The 24334-nt window shown below is 52.0% G+C and overlaps 1 protein-coding gene across 1 annotated transcript; it reads left to right on the forward strand.

Annotated features, from left to right (window-relative positions):
* The first annotated feature begins 9134 nt into the window (after nucleotides 1–9134).
* CCDC134 (coiled-coil domain containing 134) lies at nucleotides 9135–21164 on the forward strand. The gene is made up of 7 exons (XM_043968701.1): nucleotides 9135–9265; nucleotides 10856–10971; nucleotides 13430–13551; nucleotides 14418–14502; nucleotides 18549–18730; nucleotides 20064–20135; nucleotides 20573–21164. Exons 2-7 carry the CDS (start codon nucleotides 10866–10868, stop codon nucleotides 20696–20698), a joined length of 693 nt encoding a protein of 230 aa, XP_043824636.1. The 5' UTR covers nucleotides 9135–9265; nucleotides 10856–10865; the 3' UTR covers nucleotides 20699–21164.
* The last annotated feature ends 3170 nt before the right edge of the window (nucleotides 21165–24334 follow it).

Below are 24334 nucleotides of genomic sequence, written 5' to 3' on the forward strand. Positions count from 1 at the left end.
ATTTACATACAGCATTGTGGAAGCAGCCAATCATAATATAGAGTACCAACTTCCCATGATATGGTGACTAGCAACCAATCAGATTGTGATGCTAGGTCTTAACCTTGTTTTGGGTAAGAATGTTCATTTCTCACTAGAACAGTGCTGTGTTTATATGTAAAAACATCCATAGTTTTTTTTTTTTTGGTGAGGCAATGTGGGTTAAGTGACTTGCCCAGGGTCACACAGCTAGTAAGTGTCAAGTGTCTACGGGTGGATTTGAATTTAGGACCTCCTGAATCCAGGGCCAGTGCTTTATCCACTGCCACCTAGCTGCCCCAACATCTGACTTTTCAAGCCCCCACAACTTTGTTGCCTGAACTGCCCAATAGGGGGCCCCGGCACACAAGGCTTCAAGGAGGCCCTGGGACTTAGGCCTGAGCAGGGCCTGGAACGAGGCCTGAGCTTTGTGGGAGCTGAGCTGAGTTGGGAGTTCACCTTGAGGAACCTGAGGTAATTTCCACATGACCCCAATGTTCAAACCCTGACCTAAGTTTTGCTCCTTGAAGAGTTATGGATGTTTACATGTGTTAACAGCACTGTTCTAGTGAGGAATGGACATTCCTACCCAGAATAAGTCTAAAACCTACTGTCGCAATCTGATTGGTCAACTGGAGCAATCTGATTGGTTGTCACAGTTACCATATATAGGAAGTTGATACTATATGCTGTGATTGGTTGTTTCTGTAATGCTGTATGTAAATGAAACTGTAATGTGATTGGTCAAGATGGACCCTTGGTGGGTTTAAATAATGGGTGCAGGACCTACCTTCAGTGCGTGCCCTGGCCTATACAGAAGGTTACTACTATTTATGAAGATGAATAAATAAGTCTTCTTCTGTTTCTTGTTTGGATTCTTTGAGTTTCTAGTAATACTTGTGGCACTACTTGAATTGTTAGTTGCATTTCTTTGTTTGGTTTTATTGTTTGTTTTTTTTAGGGCAATGAGGGTTAAGTGACTTGCCCAGGGTCACACAGCTAGTAAGTGTCAAGTGTCTGAGGCCGCATTTGAACTCAGGTCCTTCTGAATCTAGGGCTGGTGCTTTATCCACTGTGCCACCTAGCTGCTCCCAGCTGCATTTCTTTTTTTTTTTTTTTTAGTGAGGCAATTGGGGTTAAGTGACTTGCCCAGGGTCACACAGCTAGTAAGTGTTAAGTGTCTGAGGCCGGACCTGAACTCAGGTACTCCTGACTCCAGGGCCAGTGCTCTATCCACTGCGCCATCTAGCTGCCCCCCAGCTGCATTTCTAACAAGTGAGAACAGTCAGGCTGAAGCAGGTCTTCAGAGAGAAGTGATGGAAGCTTCTAGTTCCATGGGTACCTGTCACAAGGAAAAGGAGAGTTAGCAGATGCTCCAGATGGAGGCCAGGGGAGGCACATGCAAGGAAAAAGATCTAGCTAAACAGAGGGAAGCTCTTCCAAGCAATAGGACTGTTCAGAGGAAGGATAAGCTGCCCAGAAAACCAAAGATGGCCACTCTTTCCTTCGACCAGCCCATCAGCAAACATTAAGTGCCTGCTGTGTGCTAGGTGCAGTGCTAAGCACTTCTCAGGGTATCATAGGAGGGCTCCCAGACTTTGGACTAAATCATGAAGGCCCCTGGTGTCTGAGCCAGGAGCAGCTGACCCTGTCCTGGGGCACCTGGACTATCTCAATACTGGGCAGAAGTGGGTGGCACAACTTGACCCCCTTGATTTGGAGGCTACAAAAAGAGCCAGCCAGGCACTGACTTGGCTTGGCCCTTGGCTTGGGATGCTTTATTCCTTCTGCGGCCTCCCTTCCCTGACTCCTCAGGCTTCCCTGCCCAGGTCTTGTCTTCTGCCTGGAACATGCAGGTGATCTGGCAACCTTCCAATCAAGGAGGTGAAGGCCAGGTTGAATTTCCATGGGGTTATTTGTCTACAGAGAGACCACAGAATATGCCTGAGTGTGCATGGGTGGACATGGGGACTGGTAGACGCAACAGTAGAACCTGCCACTGCTACTGACTTCCACAGTTTCACTGAAGAGTCAGTCCCCATCCTTTCAGGTCCTGCCTTAGCTTCTGCCTTCAACATACATCCCTTCCCTTCTCCCTGAGTCAGGATCACAGGCCTCTCTGGTGACTTTTCTTTTTTTTTGCGGGGCTATGGGGGTTAAGTGACTTGCCCAGGGTCACACAGCTAGTAAGTGTCAAGTGTATGAGTCTGGATTTGAACTCAGGTACTTATGAATCCAGGGCCGGTGCTTTATCCACTGCACCACCTCGATGCCTCCTCTGGTGACTTTTCAAACCACTGACCACAGGCTTAGGATCAGAGAATGCCAGAGTGGGGAGAGACCTTAGGACATGGGATGTCAGAGCTGGGCAGATGAGGCTGGGATGTGGAAGGGTACTTAGAACATGGAATGTCAGCTGTAGGTGCCTTATATATAGCTTCAGCTTGGGCGAGGGCAGGCTTAGAACATGGAATGTCAGAACTAGATGTAAGCACAGGAGATGTAAGAGCTGGGGGAGGGGGCAGCTAGGGGGTGCAGTGGATAAAGCACCAGCCCTGGATTCAGGAGGACCTGAGTTCAAATTCGGCCTCGGACACTTGACATTAGCTGGGCAAGTCCCTTAACCCTCATTGCCCCACAAAAAAAACCCCAAAACCTGGAGGAGGCCTTAGAACACAGAATGTCAGAGCTGGGGTGGGGGAAACCTTAGAACAAGGTGACATGGGACTAAAGTAGGACATTAGGATAACTCAGAGGAAGTTTCTCCTGTGAGAAGCAAAACCAAAGATGACCAGATAACAGGACAGACATATTGAGGAATGAAGGGACTATTACAGTTTAGACTGACCAACTAGCTATCAGAACAAACACACCTAAGAAGTAAGGGGAGATAAAATTCTCTAGCAGGAAAGTCAGTTAGGCATGGCCATTACCTGAATTGGGAGACAGAGATAACCTCAGAAGTCAGGACCATCATTGCAAATCTAAAGTCCCCTTGACTGTCAAATTTTGTTTCTGTACCTGTCCTCCTATTAAACAAAACAAAACCAAACCAAGTAAGAGATCAGAGAACTATTAGGGAAAAACAGAGTACCCGTTTATTTGTCCCCAGAACAAGCAGGCATGAATCATGCAGAGACCCCTTCCAAAGAAGGAGCTCCCAAGACTCCCTCTTTCTGAGAGTATATAAGGTTTCATTGCTCACTGGTTACAGGCTGTTATCAGTGTCATGAGCATAATACAAATCAACCTAAAAGCAAATACAATAACAAGAATGGGCATCATGCAAATCAGTTTAACGATTTCAGTTATAACAAGTATGTAGGAAATACCAATCAATCAGTTTGATGGTTTCTTAACAGAAACACCAAGATAAGATGATATGATTCCAAAAAGAGGGTTGGGCAAGGAGGAAGACGCCCAGATGGTTTTACAAGATAGGGACTTACTATCCAGGGAAAGAAGTCAGCAGATAGGGATCTATTCGCCAGCTATCTGGGTTCAGTTTGGAGTTGGGTCAAAGGGCATTTTGCTCTTCTTAACCCAGGGTTTCATAAAATCCTGTTGGATAATAAGGCAACTCCATCAAATCCAGGTGGGCCGTACATTCATCGGAACAACTCTCAGACATCTGCCATCAGGTGGTCACCCCCTCTATCCTCCATAGAAGCTTTGGCCTGCCTTCTGTTCTGGGAGGAAGATGTCTCTAAGCCATCTCTTCCCCTTGAGGTGAAGTCTTGACTTCCCTCTGTCACTTTTTCTAGTGCCCAATAAAAGACCATTTTAATTCTAAATGGTCTTTACAGAGGAATACCTAAGAATCTCCACCACCTATTTCCCTGTGACAATGGAATGTCAGAGATGGGGGGGAGGCAGGCTTAAAACATGGACTATCAGAGCTACATGTAAGCATGTGAGAGGTAAGAGCTGGAGGAGGCCTTAGAACAGGGAAGGTCAGAGCTGGGAGGGGTGTCCTTAGAACATGGTACACCAGGTTGGGGTGGGGGAGACAACTACTAGGGCTGGGATCAGCCTGAGAGTTCACGCCAAGTGGCAGATGGAGGGAGGGGCCAGAGCGTTCTAGGCCTGGGGAGCAGGACGATGGCAGCAGGCCATGGAGTCAGGGCCAACACAGCTGGATTAGAGAGTTCGTGGAAGTGAGTGCAAAGGCCAGACCAGGCCAGGTTTACATGCAAAACTTTATTTGATGCTGGAGGGGATAGTGATAGGATGCCATGGGTGTCTAAGGAGGAGGCAGGTTTACGTCTGTCCAACTGAGCTAGTTACTTTGGAAGAGGGATAGATAAGTTATAGGCTATTGCAGCCTCCTGTTGCAAGAATCCAGGTATAAGGTGATGAGAGTTGCACCAGGGGAAGGAGAGAAGGGAGGAGACCTGGGAAGGCAAAAAGGATCAGCCTGGACAACAGACCCGCTCTGGGCATCGGCGTGAGTGAGGAGCATGGGATGACTTCGAGACTGAGAACCCAGGTCCCCAAGGATGGGGCGCCTGCAGCACCAAGAGGGGAGAGTCTGGGGGAAAGGCACGGAGTTTAGTTTGGGACGTGTTGAGGCTGAGATTCTCGTTCACTCTGCGATGTCCCCAAGGCAGCTGGAGAGAGTTGATCTTGATGTGGAAGTCTGAGATAGGCAGAGAGGTATTAGCCGACTCCAGGGAGCCAAGGAAGCTGAGGAGGGGGAGATGAATGAAAAAAAAGCAGCAAAGGAGCCTGAGCCCTCCCCCCAGTCCCCATCCGCTCTTCCAGTTAATAAGCTAGGCTCACAATTGTATCACACTCTGTAGCCCACCAAGAATTCTTACATGTGTCCCTTCTCTTTCGAGTCTCCTCACACTGGGCCTCTTCACACAGTGGCATCATCAGATGAGATCATTGTTCCAAGGAGAAGCCTCCTCCCAATCTGGTTCATATAAGACTTTAATATGACTTATAATTGGTTCTATTTTTCAATAATATAGCTGTATTTTCCTTCTAAAGAAATCTTATTTTAGGGGCATGGTCTTTATTTGGATACATAAAGAGGTTTTTGTTTTGTTTTATTTTGTTTGGTTTTTGGTGATGCAATTGGGGTTAACCCAATTGCTCAAGGTCACACAGCTAGTTAAGTGTTAAGTGTCAAGTGTCTGAGGTCAGATTTGAACTCAGGTCCTCCTGAATCCAGGTCCAGTGCTCTATCCACTGCACCACCTAGCTGCCCCACATAAAGTGTTTTGTAAACATCCTTCAAAGATCCACAAATCAGTAGCATGTAGCAAATTCCTTGAGGGCAGGGCATGCTTCATCCCTGGGCCCCCCCACTGTATCCCAGTGCCTGGCACACCCCTTTTTGTATGTCAGTCCTGTATATTCCCAAGGGCAGGCAGTGAGGAAGTTTCAGTTACCACTAGAGTGGACCCTGCTCCATAGCCAATGGCCCAAGATATTTTTGTGGGGCAGAGAGAAGATGGACTTTCAGTGACCTGCCCCACAGTGCCCAGGGTCACTGGCCAGCATCTGGAAGATGCAGGGTTTGGGTCCAAGTCTTCCTGACTTAAAGGCCAAGGGGCCTTTTGCCTAGCACCTAGTAGGTGCTTTATACATGCATGTTGAATTGAACTTTCTTATAGTAGGGCCTTTCTCCACCAGTGCAGATTCTACCCCCTCTATGCCTTTGTCATCGTTGATCTTCTTGTGATATTCTACACAACGGAAACCAAAAGGAAGTTTGGTGCAGTGGAAAGAGGAGCATATTTGGGTCCCAGTCCTAGTTTTTCCATGTACTAGTTGTATAACATAGGGCAAATAACATCCCCTCTCTGGACCTCAGTTTCCTGCTTTGTAAAATGACTAAGTGGGACTGAACTGGCTAAACCTTGGGTTTTGTGATTCCTGGGAGACGGCCCATTAACTGAGAGTAGGCTGAGACCAAGGAACAGCGAAGGATGGGGAGGAGGAGGAAGTGCATTCCAGACTAGGGAGGGACGGAGAGTGAAAAAATGTGCCCAGAGTCAGCCTCTGGTGACCTCTCACTACAAAGCTGAGTGGTTTGTGTTTTATTCTAGAGCCCAGTTCCTTGAGCTTGTTGGCTGAAATTTATTTATTTATTTATTTATTTATTCATTCATTCCTTTGTTTGTTTTGCAGGGCAATGAGGGTTAAGGGACTTGCCCAGGGTCACACAGCTAGTAAGTGTCAGGTGTCTGGCTGAATTTTTTTGACAGCTGCATTTGAGCAGAATTGGGGTCCTTTGCCTTCTGTGCCATTTTTTTTTCTTCACAACGTGATTCTGAGAAGGGGTCCATGGGCTTCCCCAGACTCCCTGCCTGAGGGGGCCAGGAGACAAGGGGAAGAACCCCCTTCCCTCCCTGGAGGGACCTGCTGCAAGTTCTCAGGGATGTGGTGGTGGTTAGGCCTGTGTTTGAGGTTCGGAGGTTATTTTGGTAGCGGGAAGGAACTGATGCGACGGCTATGGGGAAAGGTGATCAGAGCCCGGAAAAGAGGGGATTGGAAACGAGAGGGCCTCCCTGGGTTCAGGCCTGCTTCCCCAGCTCCAGGTGCAGCCCAGGGCAGCTCTCCCAGGCTGGGGGGGGGCGCCTGCCCGCTGCTGATTTGCATCAACACAAGCAGTTTCGGCTCAGTCAGAGCAACTTCTCACGCTGATGAAATCTCAGGTCCAGACCCCAAAAAGGAACCAGTCATCACCAAAGAGAGGCGGGCCCTTAACAGCCTGGGTGGCCTGGAAACTTGGAGGGACTGGAAAGGTGCTTCTGGTCAGAGAGATGGTGTGATGGAAAGGACGCTGGCCTGGGCCCAGCGGGCCGAGGACAAGTTCTGCTTCCTACTGCACAGACAGGTCACTAGGGCTCCCTGCTTCTTTGAATGTCCTGATTAGGGAAGCTGCATACAGGACAGGAGGAGGTAACTGAGCCGGCCTTGAAGGAGGCCCTGGGGAAGCTAGTACACCCCCAGCTTCCAGTGGGCTGGGTTACAGGGAAGGGGAGGCAGGGAGGGGTTGGCAGTATCAGGGGAGGGGACACTAGAAACCAAGATCTGGAGGTGGGAGGGAGCTCTAGTGAGGCAACCTAGACTGGGGCTTTTTGAGGGAGGGGGAGTGGTTGTTTTTCTTTGTATTCAGAATGCTTAATAGATACTGGTTGATCCAAAGCTCTCAAGTCACAGGTGGGATTTGAACCCCCCACCTTGGACTCCCTGCTGTATCCTGCTGCCCGCCCAAGTCAGATTTGTGATTTCAAGTACCTGAATTTGGTTATTGAGGCTCTTTAGGGCTGAGGGTTAACCCCAATCCAACCTTTAATTTCTTTTTTCTCTTTCTTTTTTTCTCAAATAATTTCTTTTCCTAATTACAGGTAAAAAAAATTAACTTTGGTGTTTAAAAAATTTTGAGTTCCAAATTCCCTTCCACCTCAATGAGAAAGCAAGCCATTTGATATAGGTTATACATGTGCAGTCAATTCAAAACATATTTCCATATTCCTCATGTGAAAGAAAACAGACAAAACCCCCCAAGAAAAATAAAGTAAAAAGCAGTCTGCTTGGATCTGCCCTCAGACTCCGTCAGACCTTTGTCTGGAGGTGGATAGCATTTTTCATGGTAAGCCCTTCAAAGCTGTGTTAGGATCATTGTAGTGCTGAGAAGAGCTAAGTTGATCACTGTACAGTATTGCTGTTACTGTGTACAGTGTTCTCTTGGTTCTGCTTACTTCTCTTTTCATCAGTTCATATAAGTCTTCCCAGGTTTTTCTGAAACCATCTGGCTTGTCATTTCTTACAGCATAGTAGTATTCTATCACACGCATATACCACCACTTGTTTAGCCATTTCCCAATTGATGGGCATCCCTTCAATGTTTAATTCTTTGCCACCACAAAAAGAGCTTCTATCAATATATTTGTCCATATAAGCTCTTTTTCTTTCTTTTTTTCTCTTTGGGATACAGACAGTAGCTGGGTCCTTTGGATATAGTTCCAAATTGCTCTCCAGAAAGGTTGGATCAGTTCACAACTCCACCAACAATGCATTAGTGTCCTAATTTCCCCACATCCTCTCCAACATTTGTCATTTTCCTTTTCTGTCATGTTAGCCAATCAGATATGTGTGAAGTAGTGCTTTGGAGTTGTTTTAACTTGCATTTCTCTAATCAATAGTGATTTAGAGCATTTAAAAATATGATTGTAGATAGCTTTGATTTCTTTGATTGAAAACTGCCTGTTTGTAACCTTTGACCATTTATCAATTGGGCAGTGACTTGCATTTTTATAAATGTGATTCGGTTCTCTATATATTTGATAAATGAGGCCTTTATCAGAGAAATTTGCTACAATTTTTCCCATTGGTTTTCTGCTTTCCTTCAAAACTTGGTTGCGTTGGTTTTGTTTGTGCAAAAACTTTTAAAATTTAATGTAATCAAAATTATCCACTTTACACCCCATAATGCCCTCTATCTCTTGTTTAGTCATGAATTCTGCCCTTATCCAAAGACAGCCTTCTAATATCACAAAAGGCAGGAATCTAAAGTGGGGATAGGGCTTGACCAAGGCCACACAACTGGTAAGATCATAGATTGAGAGCTGGGAAGGACTTCAGAGGTCACAGAGTCCACACCCCCTTCCCCATTTTACAGTGGAGGAAACCGAGGCACCGTGCGTGCCGAGCTAGTGTCTGAGGTATTTGAATCCAGTTCCAGTGCCCTAGGAACTCCCCAGGCTGGGATCTGGCACCCTTTCCGCTCCGGGGCCGGGGCCGGGTGCCCTGAGGTTCGGTGCCCCGGGGTCCGGCGCCCCGCGCTCTCTCCCGGCTCAGAGCGCGCATCCGCCGCCGCGGTCGCAGCAACAGTTGGGCTGAAATTTACAAGCGCAGGCGGGGGCCCTCGGGGTCGGAGCCCGCGGAGGCTGCGCCGAGCCTGGGGGGGGGCGGGGCGGGGCGGCGGGGGAGTGGGGCCGGAGGCAGCGCTGGAAGGGCGGCCTCGGACCGTGGACTACAAACCGGGGGCTGCCGGGAGGAGGGAGCGGGAGGAAGTGACGCCGGGGCAGGCGGCGCGGAGGCTGGCGCGGGAGCGCTGAGTGTGTCGGCGGCGGCAGCAGCGGCAGCAGCAGCAGCAGCCGCCCCAGCTCCGGCGCCCCCCGCAGCGCCCCCCATGCTGCTCCCCCGCACACCCGAGTGAAGAAGCCCCGGAGGCGGCGGCGGCGAGCACGTGGGGAGGCCCCTGCCCCGCGGGGCTCGGGCCGGGTGGGTAGGTGGCTAGCGCTCGCCCTGGACTTGGGGAGGGGGGTAGGGGTGCCCCGGGATCTCAGGCTCCAGGTGCCCGGGTGTGAGGCTTCCGGGCGCCCCACGGGCTCCCGATCCGCCCGCCGAGGACCCCGCGCCAACCTTGGCTTTGCCAACTTCTTGTCAGTGTGACGGGACAAGTCACTCCCCGTCTGGCCTCATTTTCCCCATCTGTAAAGGGGGACTTGGACTGGGGGGCCGTCCCAGCGTCTGCTAAGAGGTCATTCTTTGACCTCTGATGAAGGGGGCAGTTCGGCCCCCCGGGCACCCCCCCAATGCTCCGGGGAAGCCCCTCTGCTTTTTATCTCCGGGGCTGGTCCTGGGGGGCGGAAATCAGCCGAAGAAAAGAGGCATTCAGGAAGGATAGCTGGGAAGATGCTGGGGAGGAGCCAGCCCCCCTCCTTCCATATCTCCAGCGGGTGCCAGCTGGGACCTGGCAGTGCCAAGGCGAGCTCGGGACGCTACTGGGAGCCCGTTGTCAGCCCTGTGGAGGCTTCCCTCCAGAGGGGGGAGGCTGGGGGGGCTGGGCGGTATTGCTGCGGGCTCCTGTCTTTGTACTCCCCCACACACACACACAGTAGGGGCTTAATGGATGCTGGCAGGAATGGGTCCTTCCCGGGAAGGCACGGCCCTCCCCTCCCCCCCCTCCACCTGGCCCAGTTTCTTGCACTGCTCTGTTGGGGCAGCAGCCAGGACTGTCTGATGCCCTGGCAGTCAGGGGCTCTGGGGACCCCTGGGCCAGCCTCCTGATCCCTCCAACTCCTTCCCTCCCAGGGCTTGCCTGCAGCCTCACCTCGGCTCCCCCTCTTTTCCCCCAGTCAGGTGTCCTCTCTGTGCTTCGGTGCACTCCTCCATAAAGTGGAGGCAGCCTCCCCTGAATCTGACCCTTCAGCCTCCCAGGAGGTCAGAATTGAGGCCAGGCTCCCGGCCGGAGGAATGCAGCCTGTGTCTCTTGTATGATGATAATGGTTCAGTAGTAGCAGCCACAGCCATGGGTCACAAAGCCTGCTTCTGCATGCCTGACCTTCCCTCTTTCTGGGCCTCAGTGTCTATCTGTAGAGTGGGGATGAGTGGGCATGTCCCGCCTACCTCACGGCGAGTGTGAATTATTTTTGTTATTATGCCATGGTCTCCTTGACACCCTGTAAGGTAGGCACCAGGAGCCTCTGATCAGCTCCTTTCCTATAGTCCCACTAGCTGGCATTGAAGGATTGCAAAGTGCTTTTCATAGGCAACTAAGGCTGATAATGGTGAAGTGACTTACCCAGGGTCACACAGCTAGTAAGAGTTTGAGACCAGATTTGAACTCGGGTCCCACCTAGCCGCCTCGTCCCCGTGGGTGATTTGGGTGATGACAGCTAAGAGAGCAAGTAGGAATAAGAGCTGGGACTTTAGAGACCATCTAATCCAACCTTCTCCTTTTACATCAGAGGAAACTGAGGCACCGAGGGGGGAGGGAAGAGACTTGTCCAAGGTCCAACAGCTGGTGAGTGGTGTAGTCAGGATTCAAACCCAGGACCTCAGGATTTGGAGCAGATCTTCCTCCTCACTTCAGGGCCTGGAGCATGGACCTTTCTCACCATTGTGCTTCCTGCTCTGTGCTTATGCTGATGGTGCTGCTGATGCTGGCCGGCACAGGGGCTTCGGACCCAGACCCGAGCCTGGAGATCTGTATCCTTCCTGCTGCTGTGGTGGCCAGGCTGGCCTGGGGGAGGGCGGCAGGCAGGCTGGTGGAGAGGGTGAGCCTCCGCCGTCAGCTGCATAGCCTCCTTGCACAGAAGAGCGAGTGAGGCGCGGGTTGGGGGTCTTTGGCTGAGGTCAGGAGGCTCAAAAGCCTCAGTGCTGACTCAGCCCAAGGTCTCACGCTGCTCTCCCGATGCTCTCCCACAGAGGGGCGGTCCAGCTGGCCGTGCTCTCTGAGACGCTCGGCCTTTCAGGGAGTGCTAGGCAAGGGCTGGCTCGGGCTGCCCGGGGCAGGGATGCCCATCCCACCTGGGAGCTGGCCCTGTGAGCTCAGCCCAGTGGGATGAGGCCAGCAGCTCAGAGGACATTTTCACCAACCCCCTTCATTTTACAGGTGAGGAAATGGAGGCCCCGTGTCAGGGAAGTGACTTTCCCAAGGTCACTCGGGCAGTAAGAATCAGAGCCCCCAGACCCTGGACCACACTGCTTTCTGAGTGCCGTGGTTCAGAAAAGGGCATGGGCCTAATAGGCAGTGGACTAGGGGACTCTGTGTTCACATTTCCCCTTGCCACTGATAGCTTTTGAGGGACCCTGGGTAAGTCACATCCTCTCCCTGGGCCAGTCGCCTCATCTGTGGGGGCATTTCTGTAGTGCTCTTGGGTTGGCAAAGCACTTTAATTGTCTCATTCAGTCCTCACAACATCCTTGGGAGGGAGGGGCTGTTGTCATCTCCATTTTACAGTTGGGGAAACCGAGGCAGGCAGAGGTGAAGTGACTTGCCCAGGGTCCCCCAGCTAGTTTTCCTGCCCTAAGTCTGGGCCACTGTGGTCCCAGGGGGTGGGGAGGGGACACAGCATCCCAACAGGAGTTGATGCTAACAGTATCCCTGAAAGGCTTTAAAGTCAAGAACTTCTAGTCAGTAAGCAGTGATCAGGGCCCTCCTGTGTGCCTAGGCCCTGTGCTAAGCACCAGCCCGTGAGCGGCTCATGGCCTAATGAGGAAAGATGGTGTGTGGATACTGTAGAACGATTAGAGCTGAGAGAAATTGAAGCTAATCAAGAGAGGCAGGGCACCAGAATCAGGGGCCAGGAGTGGAGATGAGGAGGGAGGGCACTCCAGGCGGGGGGCACAGCCAGGGCAAATGCCTGGGGGTGGGAGATGGGGGAAGGACTAGGAGCCCAGTGGCATTAGTCCAGCCCCTGCATTTTTCAGATTCGGAAGTTGAGGGCCACAGGGCGACAGAATTTGGATCCAGGTCCTCTGATGGCTGGGCTTGGGCTCTTTCCAAAGGACCAGGCCCACTCCCCTCCTTCCCCACAACCCTGTGAGGTAGGTACTTCAGGTATTACTGTCACCTTCTTACAGGTGAGAAAACTGAGGCTGAGCCAGGGGTGTTGATTTGTTCACGATCACATGGCTAGGAAGTGTCATTCATTCAACACTGTCCTCTGTGTACTAGAAGCCAATAGGGAATGCCGTGGAGAGAATGCTGGGCCTGGAGTCAGGGAGACCTGAGTTCAAATTCTGCCTCAGACACTAGCTGTGGGACCTTGGGCAAGTCACTTCACCACTGCCTGCCTCAGTGTACGATGGAGATAATAACAGCACCTCCCTCCCAGGGTTGTTTGAATGAGAAATTTGTAAAGCCCTTAGCACAGTGGCTGGCACATAGTAGGTGCTTAATAAAATGTTTGTTTGTTTCTTTCCTACTGAGTGCTGGGGTGGATAGTTTAGATAAGACATTGGAGCTTTAGCCATATGGCCTGAGTCAAGTCACTCTGAGCCTCAGTTTCCTCTTCTGTAAGGGGTGTCTCTAGTGCCTGGGGTCCTAGCTTTAGAGCCGGAAGGGACCTCAGAGACCCTCGAGTCGTGACCTCCTTTTATAGAGGAAGATACGGAGACACAGGTGAGAGAGGATGCCCAGCAGGGACCTCAGAGGCTGATGCTGCTGCCACCCTGGGAGCCACAAGGCCCTTCTTGGGGGGGGGGGACGCTTCCCTCCCTTCCTCCTCCTCCCTCCCTCTCTCTCTTCCCTTCCTTTCTGTCTCTTTCCATCTCTCACTCCCTTTCTTTCTCTCTCTCTCTTGCTCTGTCTCTGTCTCTTCCCTTCCCCCTTTCTGTCTCTTTCCATCTCTCACTCCCTTTCTTTCTCTCTCTCTCTCTGTCTCTGTCTCTCCCTCCCTCCCTCTCTCTCTCTTCCTTTCCCCCTTTCTCTCTCCGTCTCTCCTCTTGCTCTCACACTATCTACACACATATATTTACATAGAACATGTAAACGCAGACATATATTTTCACCTCATTTTCTCGGTGCCTGTTAGTTCCCCTAATAGATCGGAGGCTCTTGGGGGGCAGGTCTGGTTCCACTCTGTCCTTGTGTCTCCAGGGTGGGAGGCTGGCAGTCGTGACGGCCTGACCGTTCCCACGACCGGCCTTAACTCAGCCTCAGACAAGAAGCTGTTTGCGGTTAAGCGCAAGGACCAGATGAAAGCACTGAAGAACCTGGTCGAGCTGAACGATGTCCACCAGCAATACAAGATCATCGATGTCATGCTCAAGGGCCTCTTCAAGGTGAGCCCCCCCACCCCCACCCCACTGGGCCTGAGGAGTAGTACAGGAATTAGGGGGAGAAGGTCTCGAGGGGGCGACCCCGTGGGACGGTGACTTTGCTGTTAGTGTCCCCATTTAACGGATGAAGAAACCGAGGCCTGAGAGGGAGGGGACTTGCATTTGTGACCCTCTGAGCACCATGAGGCACCTGCTCTCTGCCAGGAAGCACACCCTCAAGAAGCCTGTGTTGGGGAGGGCTGGGGCAGGGAGCGTCCAGGTAAGCAGACGCTGATCAGAGATGGGGGTGAGGGAGCCAGGAGCACCTGGTGCGAGAGGGGCACCTGAGCTGAGCCTGGATGGAGGCGGGGGAGCAGGCCCGGGGAGCATTCTGGGTAGCGCTGAGCTGGTCAGTCAGAGAATGGCAGAAGGGCCAATTGGGCAGGTATAGCCCATACGTGATAGGGCAGTCTGGGGAAACCAGCCGGGAAGGACAGGGGCTCTGTCCAGCCCATAGAGGGCTCCACCTGCCGCTGGAGGCTGGCAGGACCAGGCATTGGCCTTTACAAGTGGGATCTCATTGGATCCTCACAATAGCTCTGGGGAGGAGGTGCTATTATCATCCCCATCTTAGAGATGAGGAAACTGCCGCAGACAGTGCTATGAAGTATCTACGGCTGGATTTGAATTCAGGTCTTCCTGACTTTGGGCTCAGTGCTCTGTGCACTGTGGTGCTCCGCCCCCCTCCCCAGCTGCCACTTAATGAAAAGCCAGACCTCAGTTTCCTCACCTCTCAAATAGGGTTAGTGACCCACCATGGTTCTGGAGGACTTGGGGTACGTCCCTTCTTCTCCCACTCCCCCCAATGCCCTCCTGCCCTTGTCTCCTAGGTGCTGGAGGACTCGAGGGCTGCCCTGCTGGCCGCTGACGTCTTCCCCGATGGGCCAGTTCCAGAGGACGAGAAGTTGAAGGATGGTAGGCAGTGCCTGGGGCCCTGCACCCTCTCTGTGCTCATGCCTAGTCTGAGCATCAGCCGAGTGTCGTAAAAGGGGACTGAGGTGCTGGGCCTGGCCCAGCTGTGTGTCTTACTCCCGTGAGACCCTGGGCAAGTCATTGTGCTGACACGGAAATCTGGGGTCACATTCCAGCTCTGACGCCTATGAGCTGGGTGACTTGACCTCTGTTTGCCTCCATTTCCTCATCTATAAAATGGGACTTCACACAGTTGTCCTGAGGGCCAAGCGAGATAAGATATTCTTATTACTACAGGAACTCAGAGAACCGGAGCTCTTCTGTGTGACCTTGGGCTAGTCTCTTGGCTTCTCTGGGCCTCGGTTTCTGAACTTCATAGGCTCTAGGCCTGCTTGTCAATACTCTTGGAGACTTGTGCCTGCTGGCATTAGAACGAGACTTTCTGACTCCAAATCTAGTGATTTGACCATTTCCTGGTGCCTCCCCCTCCCCATTGTGGGGTCCAACCCTCTGCCTCCCAGCAGGTGGGATTAGCACCTTTGGATAAGGCACTTCCCCTGCTGTCCTGCAGGGTTCTCTTTAAGGTGTAAAAGGCTTGCACACAGTTAGCTGGTAAAACTAGAGGAGCCTGGCACAGACACACAGTGGGAAGTCAGGTGGGGTAACAGCTGCCAAGGGCAGCCTGTAGACACGTCTGGGAGGACCCTTGGTTCAGGGCCCCTCCCCCTCCCCTCCTGTCATACCCCTAGGCAACTAGGGGGAGGGGCAGTGCTGAGGCACTTTTCTGACTATTCCTCCTTCATTTCACAACCTTGTTTTTCTGGATTTTTCCCTCTTTCAACCTTTTTGTTAAATTTTTGTTCATTATTAAAATTTGGTTTTCTCTTCTTGCCCCTGCTTGGAGGAAAATACCTATAAATCCTTGTAACAAATATGCATGACAAATTCCCACATTGGCCATGGCCAAAACTAGATAACTCACTCTGCCCCGAGTCCATCACCTCTTTGTCATCCCTGGTCTTTTGGAACTCTGGTTGATTGTTGAGCCAAGCAGAGTCTCAGGGTATTGTTTTTATGGTGTTTTTATTTATTTATTTGCTGGGCAATGGGGGTTAAGTGACTTGCCCAGGGTCACACAGCTAATAAGTGTCAAGTGTCTGAGGCCAGATTTGAACTCAGGTACTCCTGAATCCAGGGCTAGCGCTTTTAACCACTGCGCCATCTAGCTGCTCCCTGGTGTTGTTATTGTATGAGCTGTTGTGTCTCTCACTCTTCATCAGTTATGTGAGCCCTCCCAGATTTCTTCAAATCTTTCTGTTTCATCATTGCTTTTTTTTTTTTTTAACGAGGCAGTGAGGGTTAAGTGACTTGCCCAGGGTCACACAGCTAGTAAGTGTCAAGTGTCTGAGGCTGGATTTGAACTCAGATCCTCCTGAATCCAAGGCCAGTGCTTTATCCACTATGCCACCTAGCTGCCCCTATTTTGGGGGGGGGGGCGGGGCAGTTGGGGTTAAGTGACTTGCCCAGGGTCACACAGCTAGTAAGTGTTAAGTGTCTGAGGCTGGATTTGAACTCAGGTCCTCCTGACTCTATCCACTGCACCACCTAGCTGCCCCCATCGATTTCTTACAGTACTGAATTCCATAATATTCATGGGCTGTGATTTCTTTATTCATTCCCCAATCAATGGGCATCCCCTTAGTTACCAGCTCTTCGTTCTACAAAAAGAGCTCTACCCATGTGTACAAAAATACGGATATCCGTGTCCTTTTTCTTTAATCTCTTTGGCCTACATGCTTACTAGTGGTACCCCAGGGTCAGAGGGGATGCACAGTTGAGTTAATTTGGAGCCATGGCTCCAATTTGTCTCCCAGAATGGCTGGATTACTTCACAGCTCTGCCAATGGTGCATTAAGGTGCCTGTTCTCCCACACCCCCTCCAACAGCTGTCATTTTCGCTAATCTGATGGGTGTGAGATGGAAGCTCAGAGTTGCTCTAATGGGCATTTTCCTAATTATTAGTAATTTGGAGCATTTAAAAAGTGTGGGAATAAATCGTTCTGATTTCTTCCCTTGAGAATTTACACTCCTCTTCAGCTAGGGAATAGCCCTTATTCTATAAATGGGAATTTGTTCCCCTTGTAAGCTCCCTGAGGGTGGGGACTGTCTTTTCCTCTCTTGGTATCCCCAGGGCTTAGCAAGGTGCTTGTTTGGTATTCATAGATCAAAAAGGGAACATCTTCCTCATTCCTCCAAAATGTTTAAAAGGTCACCCTCCATTGGAGCTTCTTCTGGTTTGTGGTGTGAGGTGCTTAGTCTATACCCAGTTCCTGCCAGATGACTTTTCCACTTTTTTCAGCAGTTTTTGTCAGGTAATGGGCCCTTCCCCCAGGAAGGGTTTGTCAGATGCTGGGCTGCTGTGTCCACTTGCTTCAGTGTATCGAATGAATGATTTGTTAAGGGCTTCCCGTGCGCCAAGCGCTGTGCTCAGGTCCACGGGTGTGGAAGGTCTTGGCACACTCTTCCCCCTCTGTGTCGTGCCTTCTTCCTATGGGTGATTGTGAGGGGGGCCGTCACGGTTGAGGGGGATCCTTCTTTGCATTCTAGCGGTCGCCCCAGAGTGACCGATGATGAGGCATGGCTGGAGGAAGATGTTTTTATTGGGGGCTGTGCATGGGGAGGCCCCCTTAACACTCCCATCTCCCACCGTGTGAGCGGCTCCTTCCTCTGCCCAGTTACAGCCCCCCTGGAGTGGCCTGGGCCCCCAGAGCTAGGCCTGGAAGGAGCCCCAGAGGCTGTGCGGTCCAACTCTTCTCGTTTTACAGGTGGGAAAGCAAGCCCTTCCACCACCTTGTGCTGCTGTATGACCTTTGGATCAGGCTCCTTCATTATACTCCCAGACTGGGCAGAAAACTTGAGTTTTTTAAGAGCCCTCCCTTCCCCAGACTGATCTCTCCAGGGCTGAAGGCAAGGCCGCCTTGACCTCACCCACTGACTTAGGGGGCAGCCATTGTTTCCATCCCCCGGGGCAGACTGAGGAAAGGGCCCCCCTTTAAGGTCTACAGAAAGATTTCTCCACAGCAGCACTGGGGTTGGTTGTGTAAATATCGCTGTGCCGATTTCCCAGATGAGGCTTAGGGTCCCCTGGTGAAGAAGGTCTGAGCCATCATCTGAGTTCCATCATCTGATTCAGGGGTTCCCAGCTCCCCAGTCCTGGGCCCTTCCTTGGGCTTTCAAGCTTAGATTCAGCCTGGGGGGTGGGGTGGGGAGGAAGAACTGACTTCTGTGCCTTCCTTCCCAGCTTCCTGGGGTCAGGAATGGCAGGGCCCTTGCTCCCCTAGCACACAGAGCTCTCACTCCCTGGCGCTGAATGGCAGCAGGTGATACTAACATTACTGTGCTGGGACCAGACATCCCTTGGGAAGTGTTTGTGAGAACCAGAATAGCGGGAGCCATAGCTCCCTGTTCTCGGCAGAACCGCCGCTCGGGCCTCCCCGAGAACAGCCGAGAAAACACAACTGCCCAGCGGGGTTTTGAGCTGCCCCCGGTGAGCTGGCGTGGGATAGACCCAGAACCCCCCCAGCCAGGGCATTTATGAAGCACCCACTACATCCTGAGCCCTGTGCTGGCTGTGGAGTTTCTGGACTCCTTTTGGGAAGGGCTAGTTCTGTTGGGCCTGTTAGAGCCCTAGATTCAGAGGTGGGAGGAGCCTCCCCTCCCTGAGGCCACAGAAGGGAGGTGACCCGAGCAGCCCTGTGAGGAACACAGCTGAGATGCCCCCCCCCGCGCCTTCTGCCTGGTGCGCCATCCATGCTGGATTTGGTGGGAAGGTCCTAGAGGAGCATGGGTTTGAGCCAAATGGGACCTCTGAGGTCATCCAGACCAACCCCCTGAAGCCAGAGCCAGGATTTGAACCCAGGTCCTGTGACACCTCTTGTACTCCTGGGTGGAGTGGGTGGTTCTGAGCAGCAGGAGCTGGGGGTGGGGGGCCCGGGAGATGAGGGCTCCGGTCCCCCAAGCTCGGCGCTCATCCCACCCTACTCTCCCAGCCTTCTCCCACGTGGTGGAGAACACAGCCTTCTTTGGCGATGTCGTGCTCCGCTTCCCCAAGATCGTCCATCACTACTTTGACCGAAATTCCAACTGGAATCACCTCATCCGCTGGGGCATCAGCTTCTGCAACCAAACGGGCATCTTTGACCAGGGTACCTACTCACAGCTTCTGGGCCTGGTGAGTTGGGCCTGCCCCCCAGACCCTCGGGCAGAGGGTCCAGGGAGGCAGGATGGAGGCTTGGGACAAAATGGCTCCTGGACCACCATCTTTTCCACCTTCCTGGGGCCTCTTCACTGGCATTACCCAGGCTTCAATCCCCCCACCCCCATCCTGACTGGGCTTCCCCCAATTCTGAGCCTCCAGTGCCCCTGACTCCTGTCCCTCCTCATCCCCTCTGCTCAGGGCTTGGAACCAAGGGCTATGACTGGCCTCTTCTGAGCCCAGCTCTGTTCACTCATAGAGCACATAAGATCGCTCAGGTTTGTCTAGTGCCTTAAGGGTTAAATCCTGCATCTACCACATTCACATTTTACAGATGAGGAGACTGAGGCAGAAGGCAAACTGAGTCCAAGGATCTGGGTTCAAGCTCTGCTAGTTACTCGCTGTGACTCGAACCTGAGTCTTCCGACTCCTATGGCAGACATCTTTGTGCCCGGACTTCTGCTATTTGTTAGCAGTAGGATCCTGGGCAAGTCACTTCCCCTCAGCGGGCCTCAGTTTCCTTGTTTGCAAAATGAGGAGGTTGGATTGGATGGCCTCCTTCCTAGCCCTCTGTTCTAAGGTCCCATGCCCTGCCTAAGGTCACACACCTAGTAAATGTCAGAGTTGGAATTTGCACCCAAATCTCCTTGACCCCAGTCCATTTCCACTGCCCCATGATTCACACGTTGACTAAGGGCCACCGGGCCGGGGACTGGGTCCACCCTTGCTCGGCCTACAAGGACAATCCTAGGCTCCTGGGGCTGAGATTCTGCGGCCTGGTACAGCTTCCTGACCCTATGGTGCTGGGGAGAGGGGGCCCACTTCCATTTCTGTGCCCCCTCCTCTTTGAAGGAGTGCCAGTCCAGCCCCTCCACCCTGAATCTCAGCTCTGTCCCCTTAGATCCTCCCAGTGTTGTGCTGTCCTCTCCTCCCTGGTCAGCCATCTCCCCCCCACCCCCCAACACTCTCTCTCTCTCTCTCTCTCTCTCTCTCTCTCTCTCTCTCTCTCTGACCCTGCTCCCTGGGCTTTCTCCCCTCCCCATGCTGCCTCATCTCCTAACAACTTTCTCATCCGTGCATTTATATGCAAAGCCACCGTCCCTCCCCCACAGATGTGTGATAGATAAATGGGGGGAGGGTTGCCTGAGTTGAGCAGCCACTTTTAGGGCAGATAATCTTTTATGAGCATCAATATCGAATCAGAAGGAGAGAGAAGGGGCCCAAGTATGGGCTGGGGGCACCGGCAACCAGGCAAGTAAACTGAGGCAGACGGGCATGATGAGGGTCTTTTGTTCTTGTGGCCCTGCAGATGGCTCAGGAGCTAGGGATTGGGGAGAGGTCTCCAGATTACAGGAACCCTTTTACAACAGACCCCTCAGAGGTGAGTGGAGGGGCCCCTGTGTACTCAGCTGTGGGCAGGGAGGGTGGGGATTATTTTTTTAAAAGCCCCTCTGAGGTTAAAACCCCCTAATCGGGGGGGTGGTGACTGGAGCTGTTGCTTCATGGAGAACTCCCACAGGAGGGCACTCCCTCTACCAAAGCAGCTCTGGACCTCCTCTGTAGCTTCCGGTCCTTGAGAGTGGCCCAGAGCAACCGAGGGGCCTGGTACCTGGCCCAGGGTCAATCACCAGGGGGTCTCAGGGGTCTGCCTGGCCCTGGCCCCGTGTTCCAGACTTTCTCTGGATCCTCAGAACACACACACACACAATAATATGTGGGGATGGGGACACTGGGGAAGGGCCTGGGAATTCGGGCTGCTTGAGGGGTGGGTGGCCCGTCCAGACTCAGCCCTGAATCTTCTCTCCTTTGCACTGGTAGTCTTTCCCTGGGACTGATGCCTTCCAGAAGGCCTTGAAGGAAGAGGAGAGGCGGCGGAGGAAAGAGGAGAAACGGAAGGAGATCCGAAAGGGCCCCCGGATCTCTCGATCTCAGTCCGAGTTATAGCCCAGGCTTGTTCCCAGACTGGCGGGGCTGGGGCTCCAGAAGAGGAGGTGGCGGTGCTTGAGGGCAGCCCCCATTGGCTGTGGAGGCTGCCTCTTACCCTGCCCCTGGGGGCTCGGCTGCCCCTCTGCTTCCCAAGGGGAAAGTGGCTGAGTCTTGAGTCCAGAACAGCCGAGAAAGAGCCCCTCATCCTGAGGGGAGGACCAAGGACTCCCGCCAACGGGGCTACCATGCTGCCCCTTTCAAGCCCAGGACCTTAATAAGCCCGTTTTCTTCTTGGAAAATCCCTTGCTCTGCCAACCAAAGAAGTGGGTGGGGCATCGCAGACTGAAACGTCCAGGCCGGAGCCTCAGCCTGGCATCAGCTCGCCAAGAGCCACAGCGACCACGGCAGGCACCTGCTGTGCCCCCTGGTGCAACTGGCCCTTGCCAAATGAGCCGCAATAAAATGAGCAGACGCTTTAGATACATCCCTGACTCCTGATGGTGCACGAAGGGGGCCTGGGGATGGGTCCTGGAAGCCGGGGGCACACAGGGGAGTCCCTGGTGATGCAGAAGAGGGGCAGGGCATAGCAACAGGAATACCCACCCAGGGTGGTTGTAGAGAGGCCTGGACACAAGCACCCTCAGGGTCCCGTGCTGTTTGTCCAGCCAGTGAGGCTGGGCTAGGCCTTGTGGTCTTTGGACCCACAGCACCTCACACGTTGCCTGGTATACAGCAAGTGCTTAATAAATCCATATTCCGTGAAGGAATGACGTGGAGGCAGCCACTTTTCAGATGAGAAAACACGATTCTATCCAGAAATGCCTTATGAAGGCCCTACTGTGTGCATGATACTGAGGGTGTAAGGATGAGAAGTGACAGGGCTGCCCTTCATGCTCTTGCTGTCTGGACAGGGCAGGGGGGCTCAGTCTACAGTTCTTAGACCTCTCTGAGGCCCGGGAATAGATTGCTCAGGACCTGGGAATTTTGACGAGAAAAAAATGAAGGCTAGTCAGCCAGTTCACAAGCATTTACCAAGTGCCTACTCTGTGCCAGGTAGACTCACTGGGGATACCAAAAGAGACAAAAAACAGCCTCTGCCCTCAGGGCTCACATCTAGCTGGATTTTCCTTCCAGGGTCCATGAGACAAGAAAAGGTGGCAGTGGTTTAGAGTCCCAAGACTCTTCACATCAAAACTATTTTCATAATAATATTGAGAGACATTATTAGCCTCTAATAGGGTGGCCCCACATAATCCATGGAAAAGAGCAATTGCTCCCTTGAAGGGACCTCAGTATGATTAGATGAAGTCCCAAGGCCCCTGAGCCTTAGTTTCCTCTTTTGTAAAACAAGGGGGTTGGATTCCATGGGCCCCCCTCCAGCTCTTGCATCCCATAAGTGCATGGAGCAATCTGGGTTGCAGAGGGGAGCCAGGAAGTGTGAGGCCACACCTAGGGACTTCCCACTGACCTTCGATGGTCTTTAAATATTTGTTGAGCCTGAAGGGCAGAGGCAGAGGTGGAGCTTGGGAGTAGAGTCCATCCCAGCAAAGGTGGATGCTGCCATTGGGGTGATCCTGGGCCTCCATTTTCTCACCTGCAAAGAGGGGTTTGTATTTGCTTTAAGGTCCCTTCTGTTTCAAACTGTGCTCCTCATGATCAAAGAGTTGGATTTGAGGCCCAGCCCTGAGACTCGGTTTCCATAGCTATAAAATGAAAGCGGTTCTGATCCTTTCTGGGGTGTGGACCCCTTCAGCAGGCCATCTGGTGAAATCCAGGGAGCCCTTAAGTTTACAAAGGATACTAACTACATTGAAACACAGCGATGACTGTATTTTAAAACCCAGGTTCAGGGGCTCCAGGTTAAGACCCCCTGGACTAAAGAATCCCTAAGGCCTCTCCTCTAAATGCTAGGAGTCCAACTGAAGCATGACCAAATGAGTAGGTGTTCTGGGATTCAGGAATTTGTGATCAATGACTGTGGGGCTGGGAGGACTTTAGTCCACAAAGTGCCCCCGGGACTGAGGGGAGATTTTGTTTGGATCTGGTGCCTGAAGGGGCCAGCCTGGCTCAAGATACTCTTGGGTTCCCCAGGGCTCTGGAATATGACAAAGTGAAAGGTGCTATCAGAGGACCTGAGTGTATTTCCTGGTTCTGCTATCTAGGTGACCTTGGGCAAGTCACTTGACCTCTGGGCCTCAGCTTCAGACTCTGCAAAATGAGTTTCCAGCTGGGTCTTAGAGGGTCAGAGGCAGAGTTTTCTGCTCAGTCAGAATTTCAGGGGATGGTGGGAGGATCCTGGGGTCACAGACCAAGACCTGACAGGTGACCATCAAGTCTAACTCCATTGTTTTACAGAGGAATAAACCGAGGTACAGAGGTTAAGTGACCTGGGCAGGGTCACCCAAGTAGCAAGTGATGTTGGTCAGGGGTTCTGTGTTCATCCCCTCCTAGATCAGAGACAGGGAGGTTCATGGGCTTTCACTGGTGGGGCCTGGAGTCATAGGGTAGGTATTTGGACACTGTATTTTACAGTTGGGATATATGACACCCCCACATTTACATGTGTCACGTGTCTGTGTGTGTGTGTACATGGATGGACAGATAGGGATTTGGAGTTGGAAAGAACTTCCAACACCCCCCTTTTACAGAAGATGCTGAGGCTCAATGTATTTCAATGACTTACCCAGGGTCACACAGCCCTCAAGGGTCAAAAGCAAGTTTTGAACTATGTGAATCAGAGTGCTACCAACCTGCTGAGAAAGATTTTGCAGGGAGAAAAGAAAACATGTGACTTGGGCGTCCTGAAGTGACCTTTCTGGAGTTTCAAAGGTCGGACTGGCGTCTGGAAGTTATGTCTAACTCCTGGGGGTCTTGTCCATCAAAGTTATCAGTCAATTAGCTTGGAGCTGTGTGTGTGTGGACAGCCCTGTTTCCTGTTTCACAGGGGGCTTCTGGGAGAAGCCACAGAGAAACCAGGGCTTTTTGTCCGGACTTTGGGGTGGCAGGGAACTTCATGTTGGCTGTTAGGGAAAGGCAAGTTTTTCTTTCTGGCTATACCAAATAGATCCAAATTAGGGTTTTCCTCTCTCCATTAACTTTTTTTTTTTGCATGTGTGGGGCAATGAGGGTTAAGTGACTTGCCCTCACACAGCTAGTGAGTGTCAAGTGTCTGAGGCTGGATTTGAACTCAGGTCCTCCTGAATCCAGGGCCAGTGCTCTATCCACTGCGCCACCTAGCTGCCCCTCCATTAATTTCTAATACACTTTAATAAATACTTAAAAGCCTAAACTCTTGCTAAAGCTTCTAATTTAAGGCGACCACTCATTAGATCTTAGACATCACAGCTAGAATTTTAGACCTTACAGAACTCAGGCCTTCCTGAATGCGAGTCTTCCCCACTATCCCTCAGCTGTACGGCTTCTCAGCTGTTTGAGTAGGGTCACATCTCTCCACCTTTCTGGACCTCAGTTTCCTCATCTGTGAATGGGGAGATCTGTACTTGTGAAGAAAATAAACATCACATTGCGTCTCAACGGTGGGTGATGAAATGCATCGAACCAAGCTTATTTTAAAAATGATTTTGTTGGGGCAGCTAGATGGCGTAGTGGTTAAAGCACCGGCCCTGGATTCAGGAGTACCTGAGTTCAAATCCG

This window comes from Dromiciops gliroides, chromosome 5 (genome assembly GCF_019393635.1).
Source record: "Dromiciops gliroides isolate mDroGli1 chromosome 5, mDroGli1.pri, whole genome shotgun sequence".
Lineage (NCBI taxonomy): Eukaryota > Metazoa > Chordata > Mammalia > Microbiotheria > Microbiotheriidae > Dromiciops > Dromiciops gliroides.

Coding starts and splice junctions, on each gene's coding strand:
- CCDC134 (XM_043968701.1), top strand. CDS start 10,866: ATGGACCTTTCTCACCATTGTGCTTCCTGCTCTGTGCTTATGCTGATG. Junction 13,552..14,417: donor TGCTCAAGGGCCTCTTCAAG/GTGAGCCCCCCC, acceptor CTTGTCTCCTAG/GTGCTGGAGGACTCGAGGGC. Junction 20,136..20,572: donor TTACAACAGACCCCTCAGAG/GTGAGTGGAGGG, acceptor TTGCACTGGTAG/TCTTTCCCTGGGACTGATGC.